The following is a 22,889-nucleotide window of genomic DNA, read 5'->3' on the forward strand; positions in this document are numbered from 1 at the left end:
TCCAGCCCATCAAGGGATTTATCCTCATCTGACTAATGATATGAATATTACAAGTACAGCCTGATTACGATAGTTAGGCCCTCGGGGGCCCTCAAGATTACGAGCTGTCTCAGTTACCCTCAAATAAACAAACATGGGTCACACAAATGTCATCCAGCAGCAAAAAGAGATGTCCTGGGTCATACCAGTAGCATTGTTGTCATAGTAACGGCATGACGCAGGACTACACATGAACGTGAGATGATGTCATCTCTATGATTCAAGATAAAACATATAAATCACAGCAGGTCCTTGTTAATCATTCATAAATAAACGTTACGTATCCAGGGAGCATCTCATCACAAGTACTTTGATCAGCAGCGTTAATCCAACCGTGTCCATTTAAATTCGGAATATGATTCAATTCTAAAGAAAACAGAATTCTAAATAAAGGAAATAATCATATCATAGTAATCGGTAGTAGTAGGTACAGTTACTACAAAAGAACCCAATCAAAGAAGACACTACTGCACTAGTGAAAAACAAATAGGCAATCCACAGTTCCACAGACAACCTAAAACTGCACCTCAGACCATACATCACTGATAAACATTCACAAGACTGAACACAGGAAAACTGCAGAGGACAAGTGCACTTTGGGAAGAAAAACTAGAAATAGGGATAACAGCTGGACTCAATCAATCAATGTGCAACTAAGCGCTCTTGTTTTCTGGCAACTATTACAACAGTTCTCACCATGTGTCTTACGTAATGTGACTGATAATGCACAAATCCATTAGAAGCAACTTAATATTTAAAAAACAAACAAATATCACAACAGGGTTGTCATTGTCATTATGCTTACGTACGGTCTCCTTAGTTGTGGTCTTGTATATCTGAAACATTTAACAAACACTTTCCAAAATTAAGCAAGAACAATTAAAACCAACATTGCAGCTGGCAGTGCCACTTAAATGATCTGCAGAATACAGAAATAAAGTGAATGAAGTGACAATAAATTTAATACAAAATTTGTTGTGTACGTGTTACTTTGAAAACACACCACACGCTCACATACACAAAACACACTAGATCAGTGTTTTACAGTATTTTATTTTCGTCGGAATGAGAGCTTCTGTTATGTACAATAGAGGACAGAAACAAATGTTACAGAAATTATAAATATACTCTTGCTCCAGACTGGCTGTACCGGCTGTTCTGTGTCCAGTAGATATTTCATATTCAAGTCCACCCTCTCTCCCCTCCCTTCTGCAGGTCAGTACCAGGTGATGAGAACCTGTTCAGTAAAATCAAGAGGTAACAACATGTACAATGTGCAGGCTGACTGCCCCCCTCATGGCTAACTATGAGTGATCAATGGGCGGGATAAGAGAGGGAGGTTGGAAGAAGAAAGAGAATAGATGGCTGCCTGTGCTGTCAAGCCAACGTGAGGACAATCCTCAAGTGTTCACCCTCGCGGCGATGACAGGAGGAAAGCACGGTAAGGTTGAGAAGGAAGGTGGGGAGCAAACGTGGGACACACGGAGCAACACGACAACGCATCTTAAAACCTGAGCCAGTACATGGCACTGCGCATTCTGTTGTAGTCAGGTAGCTGCTCAATAGGGCCTGGAAGAGAGGCAGGAGGGAAAGATTAGAGAAAATCATTCACATACGGCCTCTGACCTTAGTGTGAAAAGATTAAAACCACAGCAGAACTCACCAACACCTGCCACAGCTGGACACTTGTCATAGATGTATTTGGAGCAGATGTCACGAACCATCCTGGGGGTCACGGCCTGAAAGGAGAGATGAGGATAAAGTCAGAACTCCTATCCTAGAGATGGACTAGAAGACTTTCAAAATGTAGCCAAATTGCATCACGCAATCATTTGTCACAACAGTCCAGGGCAGAACTCAGCTTCAGAGTGTCAACTCACATCGATCCGAGCGTCCCACTCGGCCAGTGGAATACGGCGGCCGTAGTTCAGGATGTGTCTTCCGATGTCATCACAAATTGGTGTTGTTCCTAAATGACAAACACGTATGTTGATTTGTGACTCTGATAAGTTTGAGTGTGTTTTTGTGTAAATGCATGACAGACACATTAGGTACCATTGAGCTGTCCAACCAGGCTGGCCTTCAGAGCGTTCTTGCCTCTGGCTACATCACTCTCTGTCACTGTGGTGCACAGGTTCATCCTGCGGTGAGCAAAAGTGGAAGAAAATAGGACTAAATATATGTGCATTATCCTATGACTAAAAGTAGTAGAACATAATGCAGTAATGATATTCTCTGAGTGCGTTTCTGTCATTACTGACCAGGCATTCTGGGACCAGTGCATCATGTCGTCGATGCAGTTTTTATCAGCCACAAAGTAAATGCCCAGCAGGCCGGTGTCGCTGTAGGAGGAGTGGAAGGCCTGGAAGCTGTGACACAGGTTCTCCTCCGCTGCCAGGCGAGCCAGGCGGCTACTCAGATGCTGTATGAAAGAGAGAAGAGTAGATGCTGATATTCTACTCTTCTAAAAGATCTGCTTCATAATAAAAGCGGAATTACATCACACCACAGTAAAGAGTATTTGTGGTGTTTGGTTGACCTATTTTAAACATTAGGTAGTTCTCATCTCAGCAAGTGTAAAGCAAGTGCCACACAAAATGTGCCAATTACAGTGTTTTATCATACTTCCAAGACAAGTGAATACAAAAGTGATGTATTTAAAACGTATTTAAGATCTAATTAAGTTAAACTATTTTTTTCTTGTTCCTCCCGACAGGTCCAGAGGCAGGGGTGAGACCCCTGACCCAGGTTTTCAGAGAGGACCATGATCTACCCCTCCATAATGGCCACTCAAGACATTAACAACCTCGAGTGGGCAAAGCTTAAAGGGGACAGTGCTGAACCAATGAGATTAATTTACCTCAGGTGTTATTACTGTCATTGCTACCATTTTCATTACTGTTGTCTTTTCTCAGCTGCGTAAGCAAACAAAAACCAGTAGAAAAAAATATTACACCAACCTTTCCGCCACCGAAGGTGAGGTCAAAGCTGCCGATGATGGAGTTAGCCACCATAAGAGGCACAATGTCTGGGCTGGCAGCACTGGCCCCCTCCACAGCGATGGCGACGTGTGCCAGAGGCAAAGCATCGTCACGCATACGGATCTGAGGAGAGGCAGGAAAGAAACAAATCAATAAGACAAGTGATTGTGACAGTAAATGGGATACCGTTCTTGGTGTCTCATTTCCAGTGATAGGCCAGAATAACAAGGCAGGGACATAATGAATCACTCTGAAACAGAAGTTCACCAAGTTGAAAACAGTCTCTTGAGTTAGTCTGTTATAGATGCCAGAACACATTTGGTGAATTCCTTTAAAGTTGTACTGATCATGTACTGAAATAATGTTTAAGGAAATATAGTAGTGGAAACAGCAGCAGGATAAGACACCAGGTAATAAAGCTGACAAAACAATAATGAAAAAGTATTCTTGTAAAACAATATCAACTCATCTCACCTCACTGCCTGTGAATCGGCAGGGTGACAACACAGGAACGGCATCTCCCTCATACTCAAAAGACACCCCGCTGAAGTGAGTTTTGGCCAAACTGACCAGCTCATCATGGTTCACACCTGCAGAGGTAGCACACCAGGTGAATCCCATGTCATTCAGAGAAAGTAAAGGTCGAAAGGCTACCAGAGTACCCCCTCTCAGTGTGTGTTAGGAGGAAGAGGGCCTACCTCCAGCAGCAGCCAGCACCATGCGAGGGGCCTTGTAGTGGCTGTTGACATATTCCACCAGGTCCTGGCGGGTCAGAGTCCTGGGAGAATTGAAGATGAGCATCGCCATTAATTTATACAAAGGTGTAGAATTAAATATTAAATTAATGTAATAAATGTAGTGATATGAAATTTAAAAAGAGTTGTGTTTATTATGCTATTTCTGAAAGCACAATTCATCATTACAACACTGCATTGCTTTAATAGCAATGGTGAAAACAATTCTGAGTTGTTCTGAGATAGTGACCAATATTTTAATGTACCATATGTGTGTGAGCATGTAGTTCCTCCTACCTAGCATTGTCAGAAGGTCCCATCACACTGTGTCCCAGAGGAGTGCCCTGGAAGGCTGTAGCATGCAGCAGGTCAAGGCAAACATCTTGCAGGTTGCTCTCAACTTCCTCTAGCTCACGCAGCACCACGCCCCTCTGCTGCTCAATCTCTGCCTCACTCAGCGAGCAGTTCTGCACCACCTCTGACAGCAACTCCACAGCTGGGAAACACATAGGAAAAAAAAATCATTCTTCTTGATGCCTTTATTTTCCAAACAAGAATAAGTTTAATTTTAAAAGGAAGCCTTTGAAATAGAGTTATTGTCAAAACTAGGGAATAATCAGTTGATTTCACTGTAAATAGGCCATGTAACCTTTGGGCAGGTCTTTGGCCATGGTCTTCATGTAGTATGCAGTGTGCTCCCTAGAGGTGTAAGCACTCAGGTGAGCACCCATTGATTCCACTTGCTGCTCCAGGGCTGTCTGGGGGTGCTTCTTTGTTCCCTGGGGATGGGAAGGTGAGAGAAATTAATGGAAGGATACTGTGTGAACAGCAATGTTTAGTTAACATGTAAACATAGCTTCAAATAAGCTTAAAAAAATGCAAAGTTAAATAAGGAGTTTCATGGTCATGAAACTAGTGTCTACCTTGAAAGCCATGTGCTCCAGGAAGAAGCCTGCTCCATTGTTCTTCTCACTCTCATAGCGACTGCCAGCACTGATCCACAGTCCAACCTGTGACAGAAAAGAGACACGTGGTGAATGGGGGACCTGTTCATTTACAGCTCTCACTGATCATGTACCATTCAATGAAAGTGAAATAGTGAGTTGATACGCGTTATAACAAACTTTGAATTGTTCTAAACAGAACCCCTACAGCTGTGTTCTTACAGTGCACGTTCCATGCCCAGTCTCCTCAGATGCAACCCTCAAACCATTGTCCAGGGAAGTGAGGCGGGTTTCAGGGGCTCCCACCAGGCTCTGCGCATAGCTGACTGAGGCCTGCCCACGTCTCAGAGACAGCAGGATGGGCTACAAGGGGAGAGATGCAAACAGGCAACAAGAGTAATTTAAAAATGCTGTTAAAATAACAGAACTTTCACATCAGCATTCACACAGTTAATCATCTACTGCATCCTGTTGATTAAACAAAATGAAAGAAGTAATCAGGTGATGAAAATCTTATACAGTCTGATTTAACAGTGGACTTCAAACATAACACATTAAACTCACTCCTGCTGATCCATTCACATGCAAAGCAAGAGTAGAAATATTTGGCACAGGACATCATCTAAACTTAAGGCTGGAATCTGACATTGACACCACTGCCACCTTCTGCATATGTACCAAATGATGTGACTAAAAATAGACAAAACCAGAAAACAATATCATATCAGATCTGTTTAGATGTGTAAAAATATGTGTCTATCCTAAGTCCATCACACTGTACAATAAAATTATGGAATGTTATTGTTATATACCATTTACTTGCTATTTTCATTTTCTAGATTTTGATATATTATTGAGACTAATCTAGGATGACACTGATACTTTCTCACAATTATTTACAACAACACCTTGTGCAACAATTCTGGATTATTACAAAATCAGAAATCACTGATAGAGAATGTAAAAAGCAGACATTGATCAACCCGGTTTCAAAGTCATGTATTAGTGTCACTGTGTAAATTTCGCACTATTACTCCCACCCGCTAAAAAGTACTTCTTCAACAATTAAACATTTTGGTGATAAACAGAGGTACAGATTGTCACTGTCAGCACCGATCTCTACAAAGTCACCGTACTGAAGCCAAAGGCTAAAGCTGTTAGCCCTGAAGTTTAGCCGCAGTACGGGGGCAAGTGAGGACATGTATCAAACGTTACAGCTGCTGACCTTGTGAATGAACTACGAATAAAACGACGACGTGCTTATCTAAATAACACACAAATACCACGGACGCTACATACGAAGTGGTTGTTACAACAGGTTCTGTCATAATTACCAGGTGACCTTGCATTCACTGCTAGCTAACCGGTTAGCACCAGTTAGCTAGCACCGTTTCCGTTTTTGTACAGCGGACACCTCAGCTAACCAATTCGCAGGCGTTGTGCTACGCGTAGAAATGTCATAATATTAAACGTTATACTGCTCAGACTTTTGATGCTTAACTTACACTGCGGGTTTTAGCGAGGGTTCGACCCACGGTGCTCCCAACACGGCACACGGACGCCGCCATTTCTCAGAACGGTTATAGAAGGAGGGGGGACCAGCAGAGGTAGTCTCTTCTTCGCCGTCCTGTGAAAATGGTTACTACCTCTTCAGCTGTGTATTACCGCCACCAGCTGTTCATTACGTGTTGTTAACAGAGAGGTCTGTGGAGTACCGTCTTCTCACTGTGCGTTTTACTTTCCGTCAAGGAGTTTGTTGTGGTTTTAGTAAATATTCAGACTACGCCCCTGCTTTACACATTAACTATTGTAGTCTAGTGTTGTGCGGTTTGAAAAGTCAGCTTTAATTCCTCTCAACACCAACAGGAGCTGGGGCCTATGATGAACAATTCAGTCAGTTCAAGCCTGATTAGTCTTCTCGTTTAACACAACGACTTCCTGTGTTTTTTCTTCCTTTTTCTGTGGTATATTTTGTTCAGCAGTGTTTTCCAACTCCTGTCAACATCTTTACTAACTATTTCCTTTCCTGTTCTTTCAACTATATGATCAAAAAACTATATTTCCCTTATGTGATGGGATACTTGATTTAAATGCATGTGTACAGTCTATATGAATTCCTGGGATATCTATAATAACAGGGACATTGTTACGTTAAATTGAATTATTCAGTCTAAAAATTTGTGAGCAAAAGTAGTGAAAGAAAAACAAGACATGGCAATCTTATTGAATTGTGACTTTATTATGAGGTAGGCCAAAAAAATCCCTGCAAAAACAAAAGTGCAAACTCACGGTGCATGAGAATTATTTGGTTCACAAACTTTCTGTTGAAGCTTAGTCTTTTAGGCACTCAAGGTGCCAGTGGCTGCTTGTCTGTGCTCTCTTGAAACAGTAATCTCCAGAGGCGAAGAAGGACCTTGGTGCTTCTCTGAGGTACAGGGCTGGACCTTGTCTGAGGAGACTTTTGATACCTCTGATCTCCTCTTCCACAAAAGTACAGATTGAGACTGGGTATTCATGGGCAAGTGGATGGACTTGTTTACAGTCATTGGCAAATGAAGTGTGACAGTTTCAATAGGTACGGGCACAGGTAGCTCAGCAGGGAGAGGTGGAGGTGGTGGTGCCCCACTGCTGGCGTTTTTGGGCTGAATCTCTGCACTCTTCAACAGCATCTTAGGCAGAGGCTTTACTTTTTCTGCTGCGGGCTCCTTCTCCTTGACAGTGCCACGATGTTTTGGTGCTGAAGAGTTGGAGGACCTCAGTGGCGGAAGCTGACAGGGGCTTTTGATTCTGAAGCCCTCAACGAGTAGGTTGACTCCTACATACTGTGGCACTTCTACTGCTGCCTAGTGACCAGAGGTGACATCTAAAGTACTGAATGTCACCCATATGATTTGAACCACTTTAATGTACACTACAACCTGAAGAGGAGGGAGAACTCTTCCTTACCTGTCTATATATGAGCTGGAAGTCTCCTGTGTTTGCCGTGCGGTCAACTCTCCGGTCCAGCACAACTCGTAACGTGTCCTCCTGAACAGCAGCACAGAGTTGGGCTGTCACAGGGGTGGAGGGAGCCATGGTGGGACTAGCATTGATTTCTATCAGCCATGGGCGCAGGTCACGTCCTGCATGACATAAAATATCTAACTAATGATGATTTTTCTTTTGTTTTCACTGTAAAAGCACATAGAAAATATTGCAGTGTAATTGCCATTGACAATGAGCTCATTCTACCTAACATGAAGTCAGCACCATAGAGCTCAAAGGTGTTTTTGCGTGACTCCATCAGATCCTGTGTTGTCTGTAATGCATGTATGATAGCCTTCTTCATCCCGGGGACTACCACAGTCTGCCACTGAGCTTCCCGGCCCTGGCTGGACAGAAAGGTCTTGAACTGGTCATCTGACCACATGTTGTCTGCTGGGATACCTCGATGTCTTTGTTGGGATGGCCTCAGGTGCTTCTGGATGGAGTTATTGCACAGGTGGACGGAGCTGAGAGGCCGGGGGAAAAGAGAAGTCAAGATTGGAAAAACAAAGAGAGGACATGGGTGACAGAGGGTTAATGAGACATGTTAAAGAGGTGCCTGTCGTGACTTTGAATTCTGTGGTTGCCTTAAAACTGCTTCTGAACCCTTTTCATTTATATGTGATAACACCACAACACATATGGTGACAAGCGTGGATATACACAAATCAAATTATGTTTTTCACAATCAAATATGGAGGTTGTTAAGCTGTGCCTAATTTCTAAAAGTTAAGGTGAACAGGGAAATTTTAGGTGCTGTCAAAAGGTTTAATTTCAAAGTGGCATCTTATTTTTGCTTAAACTTTGTGACAACACTGATGGCTTTTTGTTCTTCCTCTAATGTAATTCTGGCAGGCTGTCCACCTTAGTCATTAAAGATATATAAACTGAATTCAACAGGATAGAAGAAAGAAGAGTATCTTTATTCAACGCTCGTGTGCCCTTATCTACACTGAAAGAGTTGTTGGTCTCAGTAATCATGCCTCCTGCCCCCCCCGGCTGTAAAGAGATTCCTTCCTATTACAAATCCACTGTAAGAAGGGATAATCCTTGTTCTGTTCAAATATGCATTCCAAAGTTCAGGTGAGAGCTCAAATGAAGCTGCGTCAGTCTGAGTCAGTCAAATCACGCGTCTGTGAATCTTCTAAATTTACACCCTTTTTAGTACAAAGTCACCAGTGTTTCCTTGCTGAGCTGCAATAAAGTAACAAAAACAGTGACTTTGAGGCAACACAAAGAGGGGGTTTGTACAAAAAATACTTGACACTTGATTTGTTTAATTTGGACTACACAAGCTTAGCTTTTGCTTAGCTTTTAAATGCATCTTTGCATGGACAATGATGTGATTTGTCCTCCATCACTTAGACTGGAATCAGTCTAGGAGGAAATCTCTTCACTGAGAGAACCAAAAACTCTTTTGGTGTTAAGAGCTGAAAAAAATGCTAATGTTCTGAACACAGGGATATACCCACAAATCTGTAAAAAATATAAAATAGTTAGTTTGCTTTATCTGCTGTATTTGTATTTCCGTACAATGGGAAAATAAGAATCACTGGACAGTTATCTGCATCACCACATTTGTGAAGCCCATCTGGATGTTTGCTTATGATTTTCATGTAACCACAACACCTGATTTGCAGCCTACATAGAGTAAGCTCATTTTTCCTCACATGCCCACCCCACCTCTCTTCTTTCCACTCTTTCTGCCACTCTGTATCTAATTTTCCTTAAAAATACTTCAGCACTTTTACCCCCCTAACAGAGCAAATTGTTCAGCCCTTGTGACAGTAGGAGAGTGTTCTTGTAAACTGGTGGGGAGATGTTTCAGGAGCAGTATGCAGTTTTGGAACTGATTTTAAGTTTGATGTAGCAGATGACAAAGACATCAAATACGCACAATTTTAAATATACCCAGATGTGACACCTAGCAGTGGTTTTCAGGCCATTCATGAACTTAAAATTAGATCTCCCGCCAAAACTGACATGCGTAATCACAACCTATCTTGCCTTGTTTTGTCTTTCACTTCTCCTTTCTTTATTTGAATATTTGTTTGGTTTCACATCTGCTTCTTTTTTTAAGTTAACTTTATCAGTATGACTGTCTTACCTGTCCAGTGTATCTAGTGAGTACGGCTGCGTAGAAAAGCGCAAATAACACTTTTTATAGAACCACACAGTCAGGGGGTTCCAGTCTGTAACCAGGAACCACTGGCGCACATCAAACTTGGTGCCGTGGACCAGCATGGGGCGTTCCAGGTACTTCTGCACCACCCACTTGCTTTCCTTGATTAGGGTTGGATCACCATTCACCAGCCTGAGGATCGGATCCAGATGCTTGGCACATTTGATACCTAGATGAAAGATGAAACCGGTCGGCCTGGATTTCGTCAGATATAATGTGAACTGTCTTATGGTGTCTGTCTTCTCACCTCTGCCCCTGGACTTTGCTCCAGGTTTGATGATCCAGATGTTGTGTATGCCATCTATGTCCAGCTGTGGACAGACTTCCCCTAGCCTCTGCAGCATGGCTTTGCAGCACTTGACAAAATGATCGCTGTTCTCTATCTCTGCTCCACCACTGAACGAGGAAGCAGAGAGAGAGAGCGGATAGTGAGATACTGAAGAGTACTCTGGTTTGCCACTTTTCATTTATCTCTGTCACACACATACACAATACTCACTGAACAACAAGGTAATAACTCTCAATAAACTGCGCCCACTCTTCCTTTGTAAGTGTTTGTGGTGTCTCCAAGCTTATGTCTATGTCGTTGTGCTCCAGACTCTCCAGGAACTCCTGACACACTTTGAGTGCGTTGTCAATCATTTGGGAAAGGACCACGGGTTTAGATTGCCGTTTGCTTCGTCTCCTGTGATCTGAAGGTAGAGAGACAAAATCATGGCTCCCTTTATTTAGCTACCTTGAGAAAGTATGCAGTCATGTGAGAAGCGGTCATACCCTTAACACCCCGAATGCGGTGGCTCATCGCCTCAACACCCTGCTCCCTCTCCACAATGTACTTCAAAAGACTGATACAGGCTGTTCTCCTGTAGTCTTCTACACAGAGGACAGAAACAAAGAGCTATGTAGTGACAGAAATACAGGAGAAAATGCTTAAGTGAAAGAATCTGACCAATGAATGCATGTTTCTCATCCTGTGCTCCTAGTCTGTAACAGCGAGGGAAGAAGTTGTCTGGGTCTGCTGAATCGAACCAGTGCAGGTTCCTCAGGTTCACACACAACCCCGCCTGTCAGAGTAACAAAAAGTATTGACGGGGAGTGTGACACTGAATGGTTGTATTTTGCTGCTGAGAAATTCTAACACCATGTAAAAATACCTTGGTGGTGAAGCTGCCCGCTTTTGCAAAATGATTGGTAATCTGTTCTTTTTGCAAGCCTGTGGTGTTGATTGCGTCTCTGCGGTTTGTCCAATAAAAATAAACCATTTCATTTCGCACCATGCGAGACTGTGGAGTGAGAGGAGGGAAAGTATGAGAGCTACACTGAAATCTGTGAATCTGTTCAATTTTGTTATGGTGGACCTTAAATTTGGAGTATCGGATCATTATTTTTTACCATGAGATCATGTAGTTCATCTGGATCCTGCTCTTTTTCGGCATCGTCTGAGTCATCTGAGAAGAAGGAGCGATGTTAATCAATGGGGACACATAAACATATTCAGAGGAAGTGAGAAATGTTACTGAAACAGTCAAACTTTCATCTGGCTTACCGTCATCATTGTCGCTGTCACCAGCATCATTAGAGCTGGCTCTGCTGTCATCACTGTGTCGCCGGTGTGCTTGTTTATTGGGGCGGTGCATGCGCTGCTCAACCCAGCCTCTGGCCCTTAGTGCCTCCCTGACAACAGGGTAAGGGCCCTGGATGGAAAATACTTTATGCATCTGAGAGGAATAAAAGCAGACTCCTGAACAATGGATATCTTTGTGGAATAATCAGAAATTTACGTGGCCACAGAAATGTTTTATGTTTATTCAGTAACGTTACTTGCCTTGACAGCTTTTTCTACAAGGGCCTTGGCCGTCTTCAGTCTCTCTGGGTTAATGACAGGCAGGCTGATAAAACTACGACGAACTTTGCCCTCAGGAGGTGCAGCTGACACACATGCACCGACGCAGGCACGCACACAAAGTAAATGAAAATATACAATCAGATTTGTAAATTATACTTTCATTTGTCTTTATAAAGCTCATTAGTGATGATATTGTTCATGTTGTTCATGCAGTGCTATACCAAGTGAATGAACAATGTCATTCAGCATGTTGGTTGTCAACTTGTAGGGTATACTTGTTTGCAGCCTTTTGGCTTCATCTTGGCTGCATTGCTGGACCACAGCTGTGACCTTCTGGTTCTTGAATGGGCCTCCAGTTCCTCCTGCAGCAATAGCAACATCAGGATTGTTGTCATACATAGAGCACACTGTATTAGTGCAGTAGCTCATAGCTCAAATAAGTTTGCCAACTGTGCCAGAAAGAAATTTTGCAAACGTGGCATAACATTCAGTAACAAGCCTTCTTCATTCGCAACATGTAGCAGTCTAGTGCATGAAGGAGGAGAGATCATTCAAATACACCTGGATACAGTTTCTCGCAACATAGCATTTGCAGCTGGAATATATCTACTGCAGATAAATGTCCACAGATTGGCTGATTAATAAGGAGCACAGCTAAATGCATAAACCAAATATAACTATACGTGATAGACATCCCATAGTAATCACAAAGCACAAAGACAACGGAACTAAATCTTAAGACTTGACATCTTCAGCTTGGAGCCAAAAAGAGCAAAGTCATGAAACTTTAATACATGGCCTCTGAGTTCAAACATTTGGCCACGTGTCCTGAGTGTGACCTCATGATTAATTCAGCGATCGTAAGCTATAAGCAGACTCTATGAATGCAAGTTTCATTTTTGAAACGTGCCCCTCCACAGCAAGTTACAAAAAAAGGCTCAATCTCAATTTTTTGACAATATGAAAACAGAGTTTGGCAAATAGGTGAGGAATAAGCATTTTGTGGGTTTCTCATCTAGTTAGAATGAAAATATAGGCCAGTGTTACTGATAAAAGAATTGTAAATCAATTTGGGAGTCACAGATGGTTCCCACCCTGGGATATGAAAACACATCTTGGTAATTTTCAACATTATATTTCTGGTCCTTGGGGTGTGTTTTCTTCCTCCAGTGTTTCCTTCAATGGTTTCTGTCTCTCACCACTATCTGGGCATGGTGTGCAGCTTCCATTAGTACCTTGGTGTCCCTCCTGGCACAGCTGGACATACTGTCTGGACCTGCTGGCCTGCATAATGACATCAGCTCTCATTCTTCAGTGGAACCTCTTTTTCTCTGCTTCATGGTTTGGGCAGGCACAAACTGCTGCAGAGGACACAGGTTAGCATTTATGTGGCAATAATCATATAGTGTAAAGGTGTGTACAAGTGTAACGCAAATAATATATCCATATACAGTGATTAAAACTCTGTTAACAGTTGCAGGTGTCATGCTTTCCTAGATGCCGGTCTTGTAGATCAGTCTCTCTCCAAGTGCAGTGGACTATAAAGTGGGTCAAGTTGCTGTGCAGGAGACAGCTTGGATACACCTGTCAGGCTTGTGGCTAACACCACAGGCGGGGTGTGATACTCAGTCTGATTTCTTTTTGTTACCTGTTGAACAGAAGCCCAGAACTATACACTTACCCCAGCAACAGAAATGTTCACTAAAATCATAATATCTTCAATTGTCCTTAGCGATCACTCACATCAGCCTATGCACAGCACACACAAAATAATTATATTTATAATATTTTTTGCTGTAAAGCCACCACATGTTACAATTCACTTTTCCTTAGTTTTGGTTAACTATCACTGACTCTAAAAAATTAACCACAGCCTCTTCACGAAACAGCCCACTCTATTAAGTTAACTGGCAAAGAAAAGCTAACAGCACCAAACTCGTTCTATTCTTTTAGGCCATTATATCTTATGGTGAAGCTACTCCATTTTAAGCAGAGTTTTAACATTATGGCATAGTATTTGTTCCTCTTACCTGCTGAGGTCCACAGGTGTCTTAACTTTGGTGCCGGTTGAGTTTCACTAGAGGAACACACGGTGCGCCTGTTTATTGTTGCCACGGCAACCTCTGGACAGCTCCCAACGTTAACACCTGAAAGACTGTAGACATAAAAAGCTCTTTTCCCCTTAAAATGTCTCTGGTTATAGTAGCTTCAGTACAAACATGGCGGTTTATTTGGCCTATCATTACCATAACATTTCAACAAAAATATTTGTTTATCCTGTGAACTTCGTACCTGTGTAGATATTCGACTACATTTCGAAGTTTATCTTATTTTACTGAATATGGGAGTAGTTGGCCATTCTGCATGAGAAGCTATTGACTGTTGACGCAGAAATTCTGCTGTCTGCTTTAATATGCTTAGGATTGGGGCGGGGGGGGTTAAATTGTACATTGTAGTATAGCTACTTTTACAAGTGTATTAATGTTCAAAACTGCTACTTGATGCGGTAGACCTCTTACTTTGGAACATACGTTAAAGTTCATTTATTTTTTCAAATATTTATCTCCGTTCAGTCGCCATCTTGGCTTGTTGAAGTACACGTTGGGGGAGGCGGGATGAGGGAGGGGTTGCTGTACGTCACGGTGTCACATGTTTGGCGCGCCAGCTCCTTTAGCTCTGCTAGTACGCCTAGTATGGGTATACTGTGCTCTGCACGGGCAAATCACCGCTCTACTTAGCTCGACATACTTATATCTGAACACACACACCTGCGTACGCACACACACACACACACACACACACACATATTCAAAACGTACTTACCCATAAGAAGCGCAGCTTTACAAGATAGAGACACCACAACACTTGAAAACAGGTAAACCTCACAGTGTTTCTGCAGGCAGCGTAGAAGAAATGTTTTTCCTCGAAATTTATTTAAGCTAACATGCTAACTCTGTAGAGCATCTCTCAGCTGAACCTATGTTGAACCCATTTCTCAGGTGTCTGGTTCCGTTTCATCCGTAAAATGTGCGGAAGAACTGCTTGCACTCTTGCTCCTGACGAGGTGAGACGAGCTTGCACCTACAGAAACCGAAGCGGAAAGCGGAGACGGCCCCGGTGGAGGGATGGGGATGCGGACAAATACCGACCCTCTTACAACAAGAACCCCCAGTCCATGAGTCCAGTCCTGTTGTCCAAGAAGCATTTCGATAAGGTAAGAACAAGCTGGTTATTTCCGTGCCTGAGAGTGTCATCAAGTCTATGAACGGAAGAACAGACAGGAAGGTTTCACCCTGTAACATAAAGTTACACATCAGAAACACTTTGGTTAACTTTTGGTAGAAAACTCAAGGTGAGGAGATACATAATGAAAATGATCAAACTCTAAAATCACTCCGATGTATGTTTAGTTTTTTAGATAGCAATGAACAGTGAACATTATGCTAGTCTTATTCTTAATTTACTTCCTTACTCTTTTTTTCTATAGTACAATTCAGTGCAATAACACTACAACCACAGTCACAGTCATAATACCATGAAACATTGTAGGCCTCAAATGGTAGTATGTACTTATTGCATTGAATTGCATTATTTAGTGTCAATCCTCATGTCATTGTGTCACTCCTTGAATGTGTTCCCAGGATGCTCCTGTGGATGAGTTTGTGTTGGCCTCAATGCGTTGGGGTCTTGTACCTTCCTGGTTCAAAGAGGATGATCCAAGCAAGATGCGCTACAGCACCAGCAACTGCCGCAGCGAGAATATACTGGAGAAGAAATCGTACAAGGTGCATACAATTTAAGACTGTGCAGAGTGCCTTACCTCTTGTATTGTGGGCCTGAGGGAGCTGGAGTGTGTCTCTGATAACTTTTTTTTTTTTTTTCCCCTGAAAGGACCCAATGAAAAAAGGACAGCGCTGCGTCATCCTGGCTGATGGTTTTTATGAGTGGATGAGGGTGGAGAAAACCAAGCAGCCTTTCTTCATCTACTTCCCCCAGACTCATGGATCCAGTCAGGAGAACACAGGGGATCAGGATGACCCCAAGACCTCAGCTCGCAGTAAGGTAAATTCAGAGACAGCGTGCCCTGTCTTGACTGAGGTTCGTACTGGGTTTTGTGTAACAATATGAGCACCGTGAAAATTTGCTTTCATTCAGAACAAAAGTATGAGAGAATGGAGCTATGGTGGAAATTACCATGGCTAGAAATTTCCTGTGTGGGAGAGAAGCCAAGGCAAAAATGCTGCACGTGTCCTCCAGGTGTTCCTTCAGCATTAAATTCTTTTTGCAATACCAATACCAACACCTGGTTTGATTTTAATGTTAGTGTCAGGTTGTGGACTTGAAAGTCAGAAACCAACAAAGTCTGTCACCATTTAAACATTAATATGGCTCTGCCTGTCTGCTCTCTGCTGTGTGTTGGCCAGGAGGGGGAAGCACCAGGTAAATGGAGTGGTTGGAGGCTGCTGACTATGGCTGGACTGTTTGACTGCTGGACACCTCCAGGTGGTGGAGAACCCCTTTACAGTTACAGTGTAATCACTGTGAATGCTTCCCCAAACCTGCAAAACATTCATGACAGGCAAGGACAGTTGATAGGAAAACACACAAGTTTCACTTGCATCTGTGTGAAATTGTAACTTACTGTGCGCTTGTGTTTTAGGATGCCAGCAATCCTGGATGGAGAGGATGAAGTGAGAAGATGGCTTGACTTTGGGGAGGTGAAGTCTCTAGATGCCCTGAAACTTCTCCAGTCTAAAAACATTTTGACTTTTCATCCTGTCTCTTCGCTAGTCAACAACACACGCAACAACTCTCCGGAGTGCCTTCAGCCAGTGGATCTTGGCAGCAAAAAGGTATTGGATTTACTGTGGTGTTTTATTCTCTCTGACTGGAAAATCGAGGTACACTGTTGTTTGACAAGTAGAGAGGTTTCAGCTGACAAATCTGACCCTTGACCCCTAGGAGCCCAAACCCACAGCCAGCAGTAAGAGGATGATGAGCTGGCTGGCAAGCAGTTCTCCTTCAAAGAGAAAGGAGTCCAGCACACCTGAGAGTAAAGAAAGCAAGGCAGAGACCCCGTCCAAGTCCAAAGGAGCACTTCAGCAGTGGCTTCATGGAGCCAATAAGAAACAAAGAACCAAGTGAAGATATGAACCTTGAAGACCACCTAGGCCTTATTTACACTGTACACTATGCACTGTATGGTCAGGTTTTGTATTAGTTAATGTCTCGTATGTAAAAAAAGAATGCTTCACAGGTTGTTCCATTAATAAATATCAGAAATAAACACAGTGTGCTTAATTCAAGATTTTTATTACCCTTATTACTTGAAACGCAAAGACATTTTGAAACAATGTAGATGCTATGCATTTATCATATTAATAATATAATAATGATGAATGCCAATACTCCCACCCCCCAACATTTTTTTTTCTCTTTTCAAAGTTACAGTATGTATGCTATCTTGTAATCTATAATGCATTTCAAAGTTTTAACATAATACGAACAGACAGTTAAAGATCTGATCGGTTAAAAGAAATGTCAAGCACTTAAACTGTTTGCCAACACGAGCAACTGGCAGAGTCAGATATGGAGATTTACAACACAATTTTTTTGCCTTCCCCACACAATGATTGAGAGGTTTGCAAATATACAAAGTCTTGCAATAGTTGACAGTAAAAAGAAATGTACTAGCTAATAGTACTAAGTTATGAATGATATTTATACTTGAGAAAAATCTCTCTTCTCCAGGACCATCCGGTAGAATGACATGCTGTCTTGATTTGGTTCGTTCTCACATCAAAGTACCAAGAATGAATACAAGACAAACCTTCATTTCTCCACTAGAGGAACAGCAAATAATATGCTAGGGACAGCACTTCCACTTCAATTCAGCAAGGAGCTGACTCTGGATTCACACAATGTCCTTAACCTGAGCTACAATTGCATTTATTGTGGCTCCAAAATGAGATGTATGAACAAGTCTAAAGTTATTGTAAAAAAAAAAAAAAAAAAAAAAAAAATCTGTATACACATATCTGATGGACTTTGCGCTGAATAAGATCTTCAATTCTATGCCAATTAACAAGAACCAGCAGGCAGCATATTAATGTGATCCACACATGCACCTTCACTTATTCTAAACCTTCACCACTTGAGGTCCGACCCCCTGTTTATGTATCAGAGTTTAATCTTTTAAGGTTGCATGAGGTAAAGTGAAACCAGGGTAACAAGTGTTTTTGAGTGTGAAACTAATTTAAGCCACAACACAAATGAGTAAAATGGGGGGGAGCAGTGTTTCCTCTATTCATGCAGCAGTGGCAGGCTGTGAAAGTAAGAAAACAACCACCGCCGCCTAAGAAACTTTGATAAAAAAAATAAAAAAAACAACAAAAAAACCCCCATTAGTTCGTCCAACTTTACTCATGAACACAAACATGTATAGAGATAATGTTTCAATTTACCACTTAAAGTATCCAAATAAAAGCAGTTAGAACCAAAACTGGGTGTGAAAGCAGCAATATACATGGAACTGAAAATGAGATTAGCCCAAACCACCACCGCTATGAAAAAGTACATGGAGAAACACTGGGAAGTAATAAGCATCATACAAGTCAATGCCATAATGTTTCCATAAGGTGTTCTTTGGGCTAGGAGACTCATATTTTAATAGAAAATGTGTGTGTTTTGTATACATACGGAGGCGAGTGCAGCATGTCTGTGTGTGTAGTAGTATACTCTATGATTGGGATGCTGCTTGTATGTTGGGCATTAGGGATTAACACAGTGGGCCATGGGAAAGGGGATATATAGACAAGGCAAGACAGGGTAGTGAGGGCAGTGACAACCCCTTCCCTCCCCCCCCCCGGACGATCCTCAGAGTCCTCAGCAGCTGCAGGTCTCCGCAGGTCTCGGCTGTTGCCCATTCTTGTCCAGCTTTATTGGCTCAGGAAACTCGTTGTACAGCTCCACTTCGGTCTCCTGAAATCAGACAACATAGTTGATTTAGTGCCTGGCACAGCACCTCCCTGCTTCCATGGAAACAGATGTTGAAAAATGTCATTCTTCAACATTGAAAAGACAGGGTCAAACTGCTGCTCGCTGGCCTCCTGTTACCTGTTTGAGAGCGTTGCGTGCAATAGTCTGAAAGGCCTGCTCCACATTGATTGCTTCCTTGGCGCTGGTTTCGAAATATGGGATGTTGTTCTTGCTCTGACACCAAGCCTGTGCTCGCTTTGTTGTTACCTGAAACACGAAAGAACTGACGTCAAACTTGGAGACACGAGACACGTGAGAATGTTTTATTAAAGCATTTATTCTAGAACTGTTCCACTATAAAAATCTGGACACGTTTTTAAAATCTCAGTAATTGCTAACCAAGTGCTGATCATCTTGACCCACCTGTCTGTTCTCCAAGTCGATTTTGTTGCCCAGCACCACAAAGGGGAAATTCTCAGGGTCTCGAGGGCTGGCCTGGATCAAGAACTCGTCCCTCCAGCTGTCTAGAGTCTTGAAGGTGTTGGGTGCTGTCACGTCAAACACCAAGACGCAGCAGTCTGCTCCACGGTAGAATGCAACACCTAAGGACTGGAACCTCTCTTGACCCGCTGTATCCCAAATCTAAGATAGAAATATATAGAGAGAAAGAGCGCGCGAGAGAGAATGGAGAGAAGTAGGCATCAGTGAAGACGCACTATGTTTACATGCACAAAATAATCTGATCACTATAAGAGGTTAAGGTAATCCTCTGACTTGAGTGTCAGATCTCCCTCATTACCTGTGTTTACACTGTTTGATTGAGTCTGAGTATGTGTGTGGAGTCAACAGTCATTTACAATTGACTGTGTTTTACTTCATTTCTAAAATCATTTGTTGATCTGACATCACCAGTCATGTGATATGCTAATAGTGTTTCAATCAGAAACACTGTGTGAGTGTGGCATTGCATTCCTGTGGGAATTATTCCATCAGTACCTGCATTGTGACAAGTCTGTCATCAACCATGACTTCTTTTGTCAGGAAATCAGCACCTATTGTGGCTTTGTATTGGTTACTGAACTTCTTATTCACATATTGGTTCATCAGTGAGGTCTTCCCAACTCTAGAGAAAAGAAAAAGAAAATCACATGACAACATTCAGAGCACATGCTGGGCAAATTAAACAGACTCTGTCACTGTGATGAATTGATTGGTGAAGCCCCCCCCCCCACCCCCCACCCAAAAAAAGGTTATTTGCCTGCTGCATTAGAGCAAGCCAATCAGACAAGATCCAGTCCCCTAACTACAGCTTCTTCTCTATAATGAATCATCTGGCATTGCTTCTTATTATTATCTCAGCCATTTAGCTATAAGGCTAGCATTTAACATCACTCACCCAGAGTCTCCAAGGATGATGACTTTGAGTAGTACTTTCTTCCTTGACGTCATTGTGCCACAGCTGTAAAAGACAAAGAGCAGGTAAGAGGAGAAGAGAGAACTCCTGATAGAAGCAGAACAATGCTGGAACTTCTCAAACAAGATGGATACAGCCTTGCCCCACTGATTTCGCTGAAAGCTGATAAGGTCTGTGAGTGTCTCAAAATACACTCCAAAGAAACAGGCATGTTCTAGGAATTAAACCAAGTGTCTGCTATGCTGGAGTTTCCTTCACGTCATAAACAAAAAAATAAAAAATAAAAATACAGTAATAGAGTATTTACAATATGCTGCACAGCATTGTACCATGGGGGACTAAATACAATTCTTGAAACATACAATTCTCTTTGCTTTTTTTCCTCTTCAAAATATGCTGAACAATGCAGTGCCAGGGTTGTTGAGCTGAGATGACATCTACTATTTTTGTCAACCCAGCTGGCTGCTTTTGTTTCATTGTAAAGCACTGCTTTGTAATATTTATGCTTCTAACAAACTATTCATTGGGTAAAAAAAAACAAAAACATACTGTATTGTCTCATTATCAGCTTACAATTTACAACAAAAGATCAGAAAATGAAACACGCACGCACACACTGAATTGGACATGGATTGTGTTAATCATTACATAGTCTATACAGTAATGCATCATGATGACTTCCCTTTTAAGATCTGTATTCATCTACATAGACCACTACAACTTTTTAGCAAAACTGCCAATAAACAGCTGCAAAATCTAATTACATTTGGATAACAGATGTTCTCCTTATAGGCCTTAGCTATCCTCAACTTTTCAAATGTAATATCTCCTTCCCCTAACCTGTAATAATATATCCAAGATCCCTAATAAATGTCTCCAAAGTCATCCCTCGTATCCTTCCATTGTGCTTTCATAATGTATGACATTATGAAAGCACAATGGAATCTCTACATCTCTTTTTTCGTCTATGACAAACCTCTGAAACTGTGATCACATTTTGTTTTTGGGCTAAAATACATGGCTGACCAAACATCCTCATCTTTGTGCCTGCTGAAGACATCACTGTGCATTTCTTACTTTGGCTGAGTGTGCTTTGTAATAATAAACCACCTCATACAGCTGTAACGACCAAAGTCCAAACTCTATTACCGAAGAGCTTTAAATCATTATTCCAATCAGGTTAGACCTTGGAGAAAGCATTACTGGAAAAAAGAATAGGAAAAAACTGTCCTGTCCTCACATCACTTAATGTATACAGCCCCTAAGGTGAAAAAAACCCCACCATATCAATGCTATTATGTGGCAAAAGCAGCATAGAGCTATCGGTGCGGCTCTCATAATCTGCACCCCATGACACTGTGTCAGGGACTGATCACATGGTTTAAAAACACAGGACTAACGGAACCATGACTTGGCAAGCATGATTAGCGGGCTGAGTACTTTAGTTAGATTCAGCACATATAGCGGTATAAATCCGTGGTTGCGTTTAATCTGACGACCTATCTGGTTGTGAATATTTACACATAATAAAACAATAGTGAGTCCTATAGCACCATTTTACCTGACGACCATAAAGACATCAAAAACACTTGGAAAGGGTTAGCAAGGGAGAATATCTATTACATCTGGATATCAAACGCTAGATAAAGGGTAAACAAATACCAGAAAACAATGAAAAGAAACAGTAGTATTATTTAACACAAAATCTTTTCAAACAATCCCTTTAAATACCGTGTCCATCAACAATTACCTTATACAGTGACACTTCTTAATTTAAGCTAACGTTTACTTAGCTGTGCAGGGTGTAGTAACAAATATGAAACTCAGTTAACGACAATTATATCGTTCATGTAAATCTTTAGTAAAAATCGAAAACTTAAGTCACCAGAAACCAACCTGGGCGATGATCCTGTGGTAAAAAATCTCAAAAGTGGACTTTTCCTCTGCCTCGGCTGGGAGCGTTAGCTAACGCGCAGGCTAGCTAACAGGCTAACAGCTCCTACAAATGTCTGCCGTTAACAAGAAAAAACGTTTAGAGCGTCGACAGCTAAATTATTTCTGACAACTAGCCTCGCAGCTAACTCTGCTTCTAGAAATCAACACTGCCACTGCCGACGTGTTATCTCCCTTTGTGTAACAGAAGCGTTTCGGTACAACGGTCTGTGTCGCCCTGTTCCCGTTGACGCTGGCTTTTCTAGTGAAGCTAACGTGCTAACAGCTATCCGAGCTCTGTCCACTTCCTCCAAAACAAGCCCTGTCGGTGAGCGCTGACGTCACGTGCAGGACACGCCTGGCTGCACAGAGGAGTCACACAAACCCAACTGCCACCAATTATACATTCACTTATATCAGTGTAGTAGGTAATATTCATGGTAATACAGTATACACAGCTCACGCTTCCAGTTCTGCTCCACAAGCAACAATGTTACTGCTACAATTTATTAATAAAACTATGATACACATTATCTAAGGAGATCCACATCTACAGGCCCGAGAAATGTGTGTGTTTTGTGTGTGTATTTTTCTTTTTTTATGTTAGCATTGTGTAGTTGGCACAGAATAACCTTTGACCTGCTTCCCTCCCCCCTGCCTGCTGTTATTGATGCCTAGCTGCTGTCCTTCACTCCACACTTTTCCAACCACTGGTAAGAATATCCCTATGTCAGCCATCTTAGCAGTCTGCAAGTGAAACTACCCAAGGAGAGGTCTTGACTTGCTATGGCAACCTTGCTTGCTAAAACTAGCTG

At 42.0% G+C, this 22,889-nt stretch overlaps 4 protein-coding genes and 1 non-coding gene across 10 annotated transcripts; 1 reads left to right on the forward strand and 4 right to left on the reverse strand.

Annotated features, from left to right (window-relative positions):
* Positions 1-1,072: 1,072 nt before the first annotated feature.
* On the reverse strand, positions 1,073-6,355 carry LOC108885634 (cytochrome b-c1 complex subunit 1, mitochondrial). The gene is made up of 13 exons (XM_018680060.2): positions 6,204-6,355; positions 4,921-5,061; positions 4,678-4,764; positions 4,404-4,533; positions 4,052-4,250; positions 3,719-3,798; positions 3,495-3,610; positions 3,000-3,143; positions 2,301-2,461; positions 2,095-2,180; positions 1,920-2,008; positions 1,703-1,778; positions 1,073-1,608 (listed from the first exon to the last, which is right to left on the reverse strand). Exons 1-13 carry the CDS (start codon positions 6,264-6,266, stop codon positions 1,544-1,546), a joined length of 1,437 nt encoding a protein of 478 aa, XP_018535576.1. The 5' UTR covers positions 6,267-6,355; the 3' UTR covers positions 1,073-1,543.
* LOC127143147 (small nucleolar RNA SNORA26) lies at positions 2,738-2,858 on the reverse strand. The gene has a single exon (XR_007814372.1). It is a non-coding gene; the product is annotated as a small nucleolar RNA SNORA26 (small nucleolar RNA).
* Positions 6,356-6,916: 561 nt separating the features above from the next.
* LOC108885635 (tubulin monoglycylase TTLL3) lies at positions 6,917-14,301 on the reverse strand. 6 transcript variants are annotated; one of them, XM_051074554.1, is made up of 17 exons: positions 14,043-14,301; positions 13,781-13,905; positions 13,202-13,398; positions 12,986-13,111; positions 11,972-12,112; positions 11,730-11,833; positions 11,451-11,622; positions 11,297-11,352; positions 11,059-11,187; positions 10,854-10,968; positions 10,679-10,777; positions 10,404-10,596; positions 10,152-10,300; positions 9,830-10,073; positions 7,930-8,189; positions 7,645-7,820; positions 6,917-7,541 (listed from the first exon to the last, which is right to left on the reverse strand). In XM_051074554.1, exons 4-17 carry the CDS (start codon positions 13,056-13,058, stop codon positions 7,038-7,040), a joined length of 2,415 nt encoding a protein of 804 aa, XP_050930511.1. In that variant the 5' UTR covers positions 13,059-13,111; positions 13,202-13,398; positions 13,781-13,905; positions 14,043-14,301; the 3' UTR covers positions 6,917-7,037. The 6 variants fall into 6 exon arrangements, with proteins under 6 accessions (XP_050930511.1, XP_018535579.1, XP_018535582.1 ...); XM_018680063.2 differs by having other exon boundaries at positions 12,950-13,111; XM_018680066.2 differs by lacking the exon at positions 13,202-13,398 and having other exon boundaries at positions 12,950-13,108.
* Positions 14,302-14,457: 156 nt separating this feature from the next.
* On the forward strand, positions 14,458-17,041 carry hmces (5-hydroxymethylcytosine binding, ES cell specific). The gene is made up of 7 exons (XM_018680069.2): positions 14,458-14,625; positions 14,750-14,964; positions 15,392-15,535; positions 15,642-15,812; positions 16,175-16,329; positions 16,411-16,603; positions 16,713-17,041. The coding sequence occupies exons 2-7, from the start codon at positions 14,776-14,778 to the stop codon at positions 16,893-16,895; spliced, it is 1,035 nt and encodes a 344-aa protein (XP_018535585.1). The 5' UTR covers positions 14,458-14,625; positions 14,750-14,775; the 3' UTR covers positions 16,896-17,041.
* A 6-nt stretch (positions 17,042-17,047) lies between these two features.
* rab7a (RAB7a, member RAS oncogene family) lies at positions 17,048-22,387 on the reverse strand. The gene is made up of 6 exons (XM_018680070.2): positions 22,039-22,387; positions 20,125-20,187; positions 19,725-19,851; positions 19,152-19,370; positions 18,867-18,995; positions 17,048-18,731 (listed from the first exon to the last, which is right to left on the reverse strand). The coding sequence occupies exons 2-6, from the start codon at positions 20,175-20,177 to the stop codon at positions 18,636-18,638; spliced, it is 624 nt and encodes a 207-aa protein (XP_018535586.1). The 5' UTR covers positions 20,178-20,187; positions 22,039-22,387; the 3' UTR covers positions 17,048-18,635.
* Between the last annotated feature and the right edge of the window lie 502 nt (positions 22,388-22,889).

This window comes from Lates calcarifer, linkage group LG12 (genome assembly GCF_001640805.2).
Source record: "Lates calcarifer isolate ASB-BC8 linkage group LG12, TLL_Latcal_v3, whole genome shotgun sequence".
In the NCBI taxonomy this organism is placed as follows: Eukaryota; Metazoa; Chordata; class Actinopteri; family Centropomidae; genus Lates; species Lates calcarifer.

Coding starts and splice junctions, on each gene's coding strand:
- LOC108885634 (XM_018680060.2), bottom strand. CDS start 6,266: ATGGCGGCGTCCGTGTGCCGTGTTGGGAGCACCGTGGGTCGAACCCTC. Junction 3,799..4,051: donor GGACCTTCTGACAATGCTAG/GTAGGAGGAACT, acceptor CAATTCTCCCAG/GACTCTGACCCGCCAGGACC. Junction 1,779..1,919: donor AGTGGGACGCTCGGATCGAT/GTGAGTTGACAC, acceptor CTCTCCTTTCAG/GCCGTGACCCCCAGGATGGT.
- LOC108885635 (XM_018680066.2), bottom strand. CDS start 13,058: ATGAGAGCTGATGTCATTATGCAGGCCAGCAGGTCCAGACAGTATGTC. Junction 11,834..11,971: donor TGACATTGTTCATTCACTTG/GTATAGCACTGC, acceptor CATGTGTGTCAG/CTGCACCTCCTGAGGGCAAA. Junction 11,353..11,450: donor TGACAGCGACAATGATGACG/GTAAGCCAGATG, acceptor CCTTCTTCTCAG/ATGACTCAGACGATGCCGAA.
- hmces (XM_018680069.2), top strand. CDS start 14,776: ATGTGCGGAAGAACTGCTTGCACTCTTGCTCCTGACGAGGTGAGACGA. Junction 14,965..15,391: donor CCAAGAAGCATTTCGATAAG/GTAAGAACAAGC, acceptor ATGTGTTCCCAG/GATGCTCCTGTGGATGAGTT. Junction 16,604..16,712: donor TGGATCTTGGCAGCAAAAAG/GTATTGGATTTA, acceptor CTTGACCCCTAG/GAGCCCAAACCCACAGCCAG.
- rab7a (XM_018680070.2), bottom strand. CDS start 20,177: ATGACGTCAAGGAAGAAAGTACTACTCAAAGTCATCATCCTTGGAGAC. Junction 19,852..20,124: donor ATCATCCTTGGAGACTCTGG/GTGAGTGATGTT, acceptor TCTTTTCTCTAG/AGTTGGGAAGACCTCACTGA. Junction 18,996..19,151: donor TCGACTTGGAGAACAGACAG/GTGGGTCAAGAT, acceptor TTCGTGTTTCAG/GTAACAACAAAGCGAGCACA.